Source organism: Nilaparvata lugens, unplaced genomic scaffold (assembly GCF_014356525.2).
Source record: "Nilaparvata lugens isolate BPH unplaced genomic scaffold, ASM1435652v1 scaffold7950, whole genome shotgun sequence".
In the NCBI taxonomy this organism is placed as follows: domain Eukaryota; kingdom Metazoa; phylum Arthropoda; class Insecta; order Hemiptera; family Delphacidae; genus Nilaparvata; species Nilaparvata lugens.
Window position 1 is genome coordinate 1 of NW_024093697.1, and position 12193 is coordinate 12193.

The following is a 12193-nucleotide window of genomic DNA, read 5'->3' on the forward strand; positions in this document are numbered from 1 at the left end:
AACCAATAGGTGTCCTTTACAAGAACCAGGAGTTTTTCACTATACTAAAATCCCGGAAAGAATATGATAGCTTGATAATGATGATTATAAATTTAACATTTATAAATAATTATATTAAATAATTATAAATTTTGAGAATAGCATTGGAAAATGGGGAATTGTCCAGAGAAATACTGACAAATAAAGGAGTAAAACAGGGATGCCCAATTTCACCTGCCCTCTTCAATATTTATGTTGATGAGCTTATGCATGTGTGGCAGCAACGCGTTGACAAGGGTATTTCTCTTACTTGCATTATATGAACCATTTAATGTTTGGGGACGACACAGTAATCATACAGGAATCTGAGGACAAGACAAATTGCAATGCATAAGCTCAACCTAATAAGCGAACTTTTTAAAATGAAAATTTCGGCAATCAAAACGAAAATCATGGCTTTTAATGGCAAGTGGCCGATACGATCAAAAATAGTATTAGGAGACAGGATTCTGGAGCAGATTTCAAATTTCAAATATTTAGGCTGCGACATCACATATGATTACGACCAGGATGTTCAAAAAAGATATCAAAATTCAACCTGGTATGCGGAGCAATCACTCGATCCCTTAAAGGTAGAGCCCGGAAGAACACCTTGATCAAATTTTATAGAGCCATGGCGATACCCACTTTGACTTACGGAAGTGAAGCATGGGTGCTGACAAGGAAGCTTGAATCAAGAATACAGTCAGCAGAGATGCGTTTCCTTAGACAAGTCAAAGGATGCACAGAGAGGATCGGATTCGTAATGAAAATATAAGAAGAGAATGTGATGTCCAACCAGTGTTGAGTTTGATAAAACATATAGAAATAAGTGGTCAGATCATGTCCTTATAATGCCTGAAGACCGTTTCCCATTGAATGCCCTACTCCACAAGCCAATAGGCAGAAAAGTATTGGTAGACCGAGGAAGAGATGGACGCCGGACAGGCTTGAAAAGCCTAATCCATGACGATGATGATGATGATGATAAATTTTGATGCAATTGCTCGAAGTATGCTAGGATTCACTCGAATATATCAGGCCTGATTGCACAAAAACCCGTTAACTTTTAATCCTAATTAAATACTACGAGAACCAACCAGAGAAGTCTTCTTCTCAAGAAAGCCTTCTCTAATAGTTTCTCGTAGAATTTAATCAAGATTAAAATTTAGTAGGCGTTTGTGCAACCGAGCCTTTGTATCCCTTATAAAGAACATCAATGTTTCTTATTCAAGCAATGCTGATTTCCCTATAGTGGATTCAAATTCAAATTCTTTATTCAAAAAATAAATAAATAACAATCAAATACATTCCAAAAAGAACTATAAATGTTTGCATCAATCAAGAGAAATTCTATTCTTCCAGAAGTTTAATTTACGTTCTTTGAGTTATTGTATTTAATTAATACAGACTGTATTCCAATGGATTTCTGCTCTGCTAGGCAGAAAAATAATAACATTGATTCTTATGAGAGTTTTCACAGATTGGCGCAATGAACATGTTTGAACACATCCATAACAAATAATTCATACATTAATAGATAAAATTATAATTCTTAACTCATGAATGATTGGAGAGGGAACAACCACTACCTCCCTAAACAAAGCCATTGTGCATGACAGGTGGTTGATGGTGACGTCAGCACAGGTAGGGCTCCTAAAATATCGCAGATTAATCAGCTGTGCTAATAGTGAAGTGTTGTGTTTCTTTCTGGATCAAATTTTGCAAAATTACTCAAAATTTCCAATCTGTAGAGATTTGAGTGAAATATTTTTGTTTTTAATCAGTTTTTAAATATCAAAATTCAAAATTTTTAGTTTAGTCTTTAGTTTTGAAGTGGAAATTGGACTTTTTGAAGTGAAAAGTGAAATCCTAACCATATTCTTTTTTGACACTTGTAGGCTATTTGTAAAAATTTGGAGAAGACAGTTTTGGCTATACCTGTTGTCTTCTCCCAATCATTTATATTTATTATAATCATGATCTGTAATGGAATAAATAAATAAAAAAAAATAAAAAAAAGATAGCTTTCTGTGAGGCTGGCCTTCAAATCGAGAATTGGTAAATGTTTGTTTACCTCATCGACAGAGCCGGATACTGTCGACTATTATATTACAGTATCATCTCAACACAATATGATACAGTATCAACATAATATGATACCGTATCAACCCAATATGATACACTATCATCTCAACTTGATACACAACACTATGGTTGATCTTCTTATGCTATCTTTTCTCTATATCACCATAAATTATACAGTATCAACACAATATGATACAGTATCATCTAACTTGACACACAACACCATGGAATATAGCTTCTTATGCTATCCTTTCTCTACGATATCACCACAAAATGATACTGTATCACACAATATGATACACTATAATCTCAACTTGATACACATCACCATGGTTGATCTTCTTATGCTATCTTTTCTCTATGATATCACCACAAAATGATACAGTATCAACACAATATGATACACTATAATCTCAACCTGTATACACATCACCATGGAATATAGCTTCTTATGCTATCCTTTCTCTACGATATCACCACAAAATGATACTGTATCACACAATATGATACACTATATCAACTTGATACACATCACCATGGTTGATCTTCTTATGCTATCCTTTCTCTATGATATAACCACAAAATTATACAGTATCAACACACTTGATACAGTATCCTCTCAACTTGATACACGACACCGTGAAATATCTTGTTATGCTATCTAATCTCTATGGTTTTATCTAATAAATTAGAACAGCATTTGGTAAGTTGACCTCTTCTACTGTCTTGTAGATAGCCTTGAAGGCAAGCTGCTTCTCTCTATGGAAAGAACTGGGTCAAAACACATGATACCGTATCAACCCGATATGATACAGTATCCTCTCAACTTGATACACAACACCGTGGAATATCTTGTTATGCTATCTTTTCTCAATGGTTTTATCTAATAATTAGGACGGCATTTAGTATGTTTACCTCTTCTACAGCTTTGTAGATAGCCTTGAAAGCAGGCTGCTTCTCGCCGTGAAAAGAACTGCGAGATCCGTGAACCACAACCACTCCCTCTCTCTCTGCCTCTCCACACATCCACGAGTACATGCAGTGGTCAGGTCTGTAGTTGTACGCACATGAGTACACTAGTAGACGCTCTATGCAAACATACAGAAAAACATTTTGACAAATTCAAATAAAGTGAATGAGAGTGCAATAGTATACTCTCTAACAAACACAGAGAATATCATTTTAACACGCAAGTAGTCCCACTTGAAGACCCACAAAAAATACTATAAAATATAAATAGTAAATGTGAACACCAACTAAAGATAAATACTTTCTAAATACGACGATAACCGTAAGAACATAATTTCAACAAGTATTGGACCATTTATTGTTGATTAACATGGGAGTAGTCGCGCCCGCGGCAAATTGCCGCACAATGTAACTTTTTTATGTAGCTTTGGGAATTTTCGTTTTCCAAGGTGACAGCTCATGTAATCCTCTCTGTAACTGTCCTCTAGACAATCTTGAACATTTTGAGGTTAACAGAATGAACGTTGAATAATTTCAATATATAGGTATTATCTTCCTATTTTATTCCATCTTCTGATTTAAACTTTCATTATCTTTTTATTCTATCTAGATGTCAAAAAATGAGTGAAATAAAGAAGGTTAATTCATTCCATTCATGAGTAGGCCTAGATTATTTATAAAAATGATAAATTCTAACAATAAATTTGCAGTATGTATTTTTGGAATCTCCTCCATGTATTATGTATTATATACTATTAAATAGTATATATAATAACAAAAACGCGTTGAGAAAGATTTGAAATTAATAAATATTGAAAGAGCATTGTCAAAACCAACTGTTATAGTCTAGGGAGCCATAAGGGTGGGTGTGAGCAAAATGCTCACGCGTGACCACTGACGTTCTGCAAGTCCGTGCGACTACTCACGTGTTAATCAATTAAAATTATTAAAAATGATGGAGATAGATAGATATATAGTGTAACGGTGCACTTCAAATAATCAGCAAAAGACTTTCAATAATCGACAATTCACTAATAATAATAATGATAATATCGAGTGACCTGGCTGGCTCAGGTCTGGTGTCAGAGTTTCCAGGTCGCATCGTCGCATCTCATTAACTCCAGGGCATGATTAGGTGAAGGAGATAGATAGATAGATAACAGCACATTTTAAATAATCAGCAAAACTCTTCCAAATAATCAGCTATTCTACACTTTAAACTATTACAAGTGTTGTGGGCGAAATTGAAGCAGTAATAGCCCCTCTTCACTTAACCATATACAACAGATAGCATAAGTAGATATCCCATGGTATAGGTCGTTCATGATCCAAATTTTAAGCTGATTTCTTGTTAACTCAAACCGATTACTGTCGACTACTGACTGTTATTACTGTTTTGTTGTGATGAGAGTGTAAGAACGGCACAGTATGAGAGACTACCAGCGTCACATAGCTTCACGAAAAACAACTACTAGGACTATGGCTTGAGTTTACATTGAAAATTGAGACATAAACGCTCTATACCACGGCATATCTTATTATGCATCATTTCTCTATGACTTAACCCACAAGGAGAATAGACTATAGTGAGTTCCACGTTATAATGGCAGTGTTTGATTAGCAATGGTATTGCTATCCTTGTCTACCATTCAACAAAGCGGATAGCTCTATCTCTTTCTTGCTTTGCTATGTTGCCAGATCATCTCTTAACAATGTAGAATTGATAATTAATTAACAAAATATTTCATCTCAATTATGTAAATTCATTACGAAATTATTGAAAAATATAATTTATTGCTAAATGAAATATATTGTTTTAAACGAGAATGAAAAGTTAATATTAAATCAATAACCTGTATCAGCTATCATCTACAGAAGGTTTATCAGAGATTGACAATGATGTAATAACCGAAACCGGCCTTTCTAATTATCAATAAATCAGTGTTTTTGACAATTTCTTAGTCTTTTTCATTCAATATGAATAATTACCACAATATCAACTTCTCAACTACACAAAAAGTGGATCTATAAAAGGCATTGACAACCCTGAGGATCGGCAACATTGTTCTCCTATCTTTCTCCACTGCCATTATAACGTGGACCTCACTATAGTAGACATGTGCAGTATAGTATCTCTCTATTAATCAGTGTTCCCACACACCATGACAGTTCTGATTGGACTGTTCACACTCAGCACGGCCCAGCGAGTATGAATAAACCATTAGAACTTATTAGACATATTTTTCTTCTTCAAGATTGTTAGCCCAAGCGTCATCTTCTATAGCTATGATATCAGTTGATAAATGTGAGAGAAAAATTGTTCTCACCTGGATGAAAATGGAATAGAACGTTGATAATATCCTGATCACCCCAGGTAAGTTTTAGCTTGAACTCATTGTAGATAGGTTGTAGGTAACTCGACCAGCCAAAGCTCCGCATTCTGGCTAAATGCATCAACATTACACCTGAATTCACACCTGTAATACAAGAATAATAATTAGTGATGATAATGTTATTCTATGAAAATACAACTATAAAATCACTACCTGAGGTTCAAGTTACTACACAGAAATGGAATAAATGTTTATCGCAAAAAAAAAACATAAAAAATTACGGAAAATATTGGCAAAAAACACCCAAGTAACGAAAAACATTGTCAAAAAACACTCAAGTAACGATTCACAAACACTCGCCAGTTTTTCAGGACTGGTAGTTGAAAAATTACATGAAAATCCTAATAAATCACCGCTACTTGAGATCTTCTTGACAAATTATTAACCACTACTTGAGGCCTACTTGACACACAAGAGAGACGTAAACTACTGGTCAGTTTTTCTTCATCACAAATCATATAAATATGATTGGGAAAGAATAACAGGCAACGCCCAAAACTATTCTATTGCCAAATTTTGATAACATGTACAAGAAATAGGTTATGTTCTCACTTCTGAAAGTTCAAGTCCAAATTTTGACAAAAACATAAAACTTATGAGTGAAAATTTTGAATTAGAAGGATTAAAACACCATACTTGAATAATTCCTGGAGGATAATAGTGATTTGTATATCTAGAGTAAAAAGTACGACTTTTTCTCCCTGTGGGAAAAAGTTTGAAGCCCGGGCGAAGCCGGGCAGCAATTTTCCTGAGGAGAAAAAGTATTTTTCGCTCGTGATGTACACAACATTTTTCCTCCATCTACATTTTTTATAGAAACTGCAAATAAAATCGTTCTAATAACTTACGTATTGGTGACAATGATTCCTAACAACATAACCTAAATCTAAAACCTAAAAACCGGTCGTCTGATTGGCACTGCCGATTGCGCTATCTATCGGCAAAAGTTGTAACAATTATATTTTAATTATCAGCTGAGCAGCTACCAAAAATGGCTGACTCCAGATCACGCGGTTCAGATTTGAATTGCAGATCAAAAATATTTGTTGGCTGGTATTTTGAATAGAATAAAATATTTTAAAATTGTATAAATTTTTATCGTCTACTAATATTAAGAATATAATAATTATCATACAAACATTATATTTCATGAGTTAATCAAATTTCTGGTTGTGGTATTGAATTCAGTTGACTCAATGACACAGACACCTCTATTATGCGTTCTCATCTCAGCTTAGACCTTCTAACCTATTACAATGTAAGTTTCAAAATAGAGATGCTCCCCATGTTATTTAAATGGAGTCACTTTTACTCCCTAGGGAGTTTTTCTGTTTTCTACTACCGAGAGCGAAAAAGTGACACTTTAGTATTAGGTTTCAGGGAGTAAAGTAAATACTTTAGACAGTAGGTGGAGGAAAAATAAATTACTGCTACTCAAGGTTTACTTTGTAAACACTCATGTGCCACAATAGTGAGGTCCTCGTTATAATGGCAGTGGAGAAAGATAGAAGAACAACGTTGCCGATTCTCTGTATTCTATAGAGGATAACTGGTACCGGTATAAATTATGTAATATTAAGGATCAAGTCACACTTCGGCGACTCAGATCGAGAAGAGACTGGACTCTTGTGGAGAGTTTGTGTTTCCAAATGGTGACGTCGCAGAGACTAGAATCGACTGGTCTGAGTGTCACCATTTGGAAACACATGCTCTCCACTAGAGTCCAGTCTCTTCTCGATCTGAGTCGCCGAAGTGTGAGTTGAGCCTTACTGTACATTTTTGTTTGAAATTATCAAAATTATATTTTATTCGTGATGATAATATATTTTTAAATGATTTAATAATACATTTTCATGATTAGGATTTACTTCAGATACTGTTAATTCAAAATTTTCACTCATGAGCTATACATGTTCAATGTAAGTTATACATTGTATGTTTTTGACAAAATTGGGATTTGAACTTTCAGATACTGTTGCTGGTGACATGTTGTGATATCTATTTATAATGAAAACACTGGGAGTTTGTCAAAAGTATCACAAATTTATTGTAAAATAACAGACATGTTTCGACTCCAATGGTGTCATCTTCAGTGTGAAAAAGGTTTTTGTAATTTAACAATAAGTGAAATTTTTTGACAAAGTCTCAGTGGTTTCATTAAGATTTAATGTTCTGTTCATAAATTATAGTTGTACACTGTAGTAAAAACATGATATTATTAAACGAAAATCAAAATTAAATTCTGTAATTCACCCCGAAAACTTCTGCTACTGCAAATATTGACAACAGTACTATAGTAGCGTTCATCGTATTCCCATCTAGCTGTTTACCCTGTTGTCATAATTCACTCTGTCATTAGTGATAACTTCCCTGTATTATCATAATACCCTGTTGATGATGCGTTGGTTAACTACGTGAAACCATGGTTCTGTTTTAAAGTTTTCAATAAATTTTTAGTGAAATTTGACAATATCTTTGTTTTCTTATAATGGAGAGATTTCACAACATCACCATCAATTCTACTAATTTTATTATAGTAGCAGAAGTCTTCGGGGTGAATTACAGCATTTAATTTGGATTTTTGTTTAATAATGATAATTTTATTTATCTACTCTTATGGCATTTATCGGCAGAGAGATCCTTTCGGATGTTCTGCCTTGCCGTATTACCCAATGTCATTTCCTATCAACACTCAAGTTTATAGGATATGTCTTGGGTTCTTCATTTTAATAATAATAATTAATTCATTAGCATTTGAATAATTACAATATCTCAGTAATTTACATCTGAAAACATGATATGACAACGATACGAAGCTAGAAAACAATAGCACTATCTGCTTTGTCGGATGACTGACAAGAATAGAAACACCAATTTCATCTAATACTAATAAGGAGTGGCCGTAGTCGAGTGGATCAGATGCTGGCTTTATGATTCAGAGGCCCGGGTTCAAATCCCGGCCCGGGCAAGATATTTATCTCGGGCCACTCCCGTGTTTTGGATGGACACGTTAAGCCGTCGGTCCGGCTGCCTAAAAAGCAGTCGTTAGGTCATGTCAGAGGCCCTGAAATTGATCAGTTGCGACCTGAAAACTCTGACACCAGACCTGAGCCAGCCAGGTCACTCGATATTATTATTATTAATCTAATACTGCAATTATAACGTGGACCACATTGAAGAACCAAACTCACCAGTTTTGCCATAGTAAGGATGCCTTGCGAAGCGATTGTACCAGCCTATACTGGGGTCTTCATGTTCGGGAGAAAGTGCTGCCATCTGGGTTGATTCATCTTGTCAAAATGCGACCACACTTTCGACAAAGGTGCCAAGAATTTACGTCCGTATCAACGTAGAGCACTTTGTCAAGATGTGAGAGCAGTGTCTGAAATAGAATGATAAATAAATTAGATTCGTTTATTTATAAATAGAATTATAGTTGACCGAGCGAAGTGAGGTCTAAGATTCAAGTCGACGGTTTGGCATTTCTCTAAATGTTTATATGTTGCGCATTACGGCGAAACGCGGTAATAGATTTTCATGAAAATTGACAGGTATGTTCCTTTTAAATTGCGCATTGACGTATATACAAGGTTTTTGGGAATTTTGCATTTCAAGGATAATATAAAAGGAAAAAGGAGCCTCTTCATATGCCATATTGGAGTGAAAATCAGACTATAGAATTATTCACATCATAAATCTGCTGTCGAGTGGATTATGAATCGCATGCCATGACGCATGCAATTCAATATCTTAATATCACTTGATAAAAAATCAGCAGCTGTCTAGACTATAAATGCATACTCATTGCATGCCTCATTGAATGCAATTTTTATGCACTATTAAATAGGATACAAAGAACTTATAACAGGTTGTCTGGGCGCCTAGATGTCTTCTGGTTTTCTCGCGCTAAATTCCGGAAAGCGTTATATGATAATTAAATCTTGTATAAGCATGATCTGATCAAATAAATAGTTGGTGTATCAGTGTGGATGTGCATATGGTTTGGGACGTCGTTCAGTTATAAATATTATTTATTCTATTAATAACATTTTTGTTCATTATTGTTATATATTCTTCAATTTTCATAAGTTTTGGAATTTTGAATTCTCAATTTGTTCTATTTTTACTTTTTTCATTATTTGAAATCTTGTATTTTTCATTTTTCAATTAGGTGGTATTTTTGTGTTTGTGTTATTTATTATTGTGTAAGTTCGTATTATTTTTATCATTATTTTTCTTTTCTCATTTGTATCTGTACAATTTTCATTTTCAAGGAGACATATTTGGGGAAACCCGTTGTCTCCATTGTGAATGAATGAATAAATAAATAAATGAACTATTGATTGCGTGCATAACGCATGCAATTAATAACTAAAATAACATAGTATTGTCTTCGAACTTTCTCTACTTTGAACTTGGGCTGTCCTGTTGCCAGTATGTCTTGAAAGAGATAAGCTTTTGATGTTAGCATTTTTGATACATCAACCCCAACAGCCATTAGCCGTTTTAACACCGATATCTCGCCGACACGACATACAGACAGGATTTACTCTGATGGACAGTGTAAGAGCAGGCTGTGGTTTATAACTGCACGAGGTCTACTGTTCACAGAACCACTAGTTTAGTACATTTTAAGAAGATTAGATTAGACCTAAATCTAATTAGGTACTTTAAAGGACTACTTATAAATGTTAAATTATAGCCTATAGAATTACTACAGTAAGGTCCACGTTGTAATGACAGTGGAGAAAGATAGGGGAACAGCGTTGCCGAGTCTCTGCCTTATAAACTTGAAATGTCAAAAATCCCCGAAAAGCATGCTCTGTAAAAATAATATTTAATTGGAGTAAAGTGGATTTGTGACAACATTTCAAGTCTTTACAACATCAATATTCACTCTACTACTTAATCATTGAATAAATTTCAATTTATTCAAAAATTTTCATAACAAGAATCACTTACAGGTAAGAATAGCCTCTGCGCTGCACAAGGCTTGATAGTTTTCTCCATTCATTTCCATTTTTGGTCAGGAAAAGATAAACCATGCAACTCAAACTGGAAAGAGGTGTTGGTGAGACTCTGCCATTCTCCCAACTGCAAATAAAATTAGTTCAATAAAGTAATTAAATTATTGCATAAGGACTTCAGCTTGTATATTATCAATAACTTAGCTAGTTAAATGATAAACTAGTGTTTTGTGTCTTAAATTTTTAATAAAACTTTATTTGATTTGACACCAAAATGGTGTATCTACGTATAAGCGCTATGAGACTAATGTCTCACGTCTCACTGGTGTCTCAGCCTGTACTCTAACATTGGATATAAACCTTCCGGTAGTCGCGCCCTACTCAATCACACGAGCAGTCGCGTGTTGTATTTTTTACAACATCCAATTTTCCAAGTGTTATGTACTCTGTTTACTGTCAAAACATATTAATTAATTGTATATTATTTTTTTCCATCTTCTTGGCCTTCTTTTCATTATTTCACGCCCTATGAACATTTGGATGATTACCATTTCATAGCCCAATAGGGTAGGCTACATCAATCAAGTGTTATGGTTCGTTACAGTCCCCGTATACAGGCTTTCCCTAGCTTATGTACAGTGCGACTTATGCACTGTCGCGACTAAATAGCACCTAAAGACTGAATTATAGCTCGGTTGATACTGCAACTCAGTGGAGTGATGGGGGGAAAGTTTTTGAATGCATAGGTGACTCATCACTGACATAACACCATTCAATAGTTTTTGCAGCAAAAAAACTGACACTGATGTACTTTTACAACAGCGCGACTGCCAGAAGGTTAATCTGAGCAAAGGAATTGTTACACTGGAGTTCTAAATGGTTATGTACCATTGAATACTTTTACATAGGCCTAGTCTTGAGTAGAAGATTCTCAAGTAAAAGTAGGTAGAATAGTCTTCAAAATAGTAATCTGAGTTGCAGCAAGGGATTTTACTAGCGTTCTACTATCAAAGATAAAAAAATTATGTTAAACCCTTATCTATTCACCTATCTTAAGCAACCTTACCTTTCACTGAAGCTCTGGAAGAGTGAGTTCTCAGTAAATATCACAATACGCAAGTCGTGTCTCAAATAGAAGCAAAACAATATGGCCGATTTTAGCATAACCAACGTTTCTGTCAATCTGTCACCACATACCACTACTGCTACGACTATTTCTGATGAATCCTGAAAAAACAGAGAAAATTCATTGTTTAGGCACTGCAAGCAAAAGAAGTACATTTATTAACAAGTAAACATGAAAAAATAAGATACGTACTCAACTTAGGCTAATACTTTTATGTATTGGAAACAAACTATGTACGGAACCAACATTTCAAGATTGTACTCACCTTCCCATTTATCCTTGGTTCGGAAGCCACTTTACTGGAGGCATCATCAGATTTACTGAGGTTTCCATTCTTCAACAGTTGTTTTGAAGTTTGATTAGCAGTCTGGTAATACTTGAACAAACTGAGAACTCAGTACGATCAGCTAAATTACTCACATCACGATAGACTATCAATAAACAATCACTAGAATAACTAATACAAAAACAGCCATCGGATTTTAATTTCATATTCTGACAGGATTTATAAAGCCAAAAACTGGGTGCATATTGGTTATTTTGAAGCTGTACAAACTGACGTATAGGCGTTTAGGTACGAAAATGACTTAATGGATTGAATCACAACTTTAAGCATCTAAAACTGGATTCAA

The 12193-nt window shown here is 34.6% G+C and overlaps 1 protein-coding gene across 1 annotated transcript; it reads right to left on the bottom strand.

The window, feature by feature from the left end:
* Positions 1–3021: 3021 nt before the first annotated feature.
* On the bottom strand, positions 3022–11662 carry LOC120349033 (glucoside xylosyltransferase 1-like; the record flags this gene model as incomplete). The annotated part of the gene is given in 7 exon segments (XM_039418977.1): positions 3022–3194; positions 5403–5552; positions 8660–8752; positions 8755–8802; positions 8805–8850; positions 10431–10562; positions 11501–11662. Coding segments are annotated over 7 exon segments (804 nt in total), but the record flags the coding sequence as incomplete, so codon positions are not given.
* Positions 11663–12193: the final 531 nt, after the last annotated feature.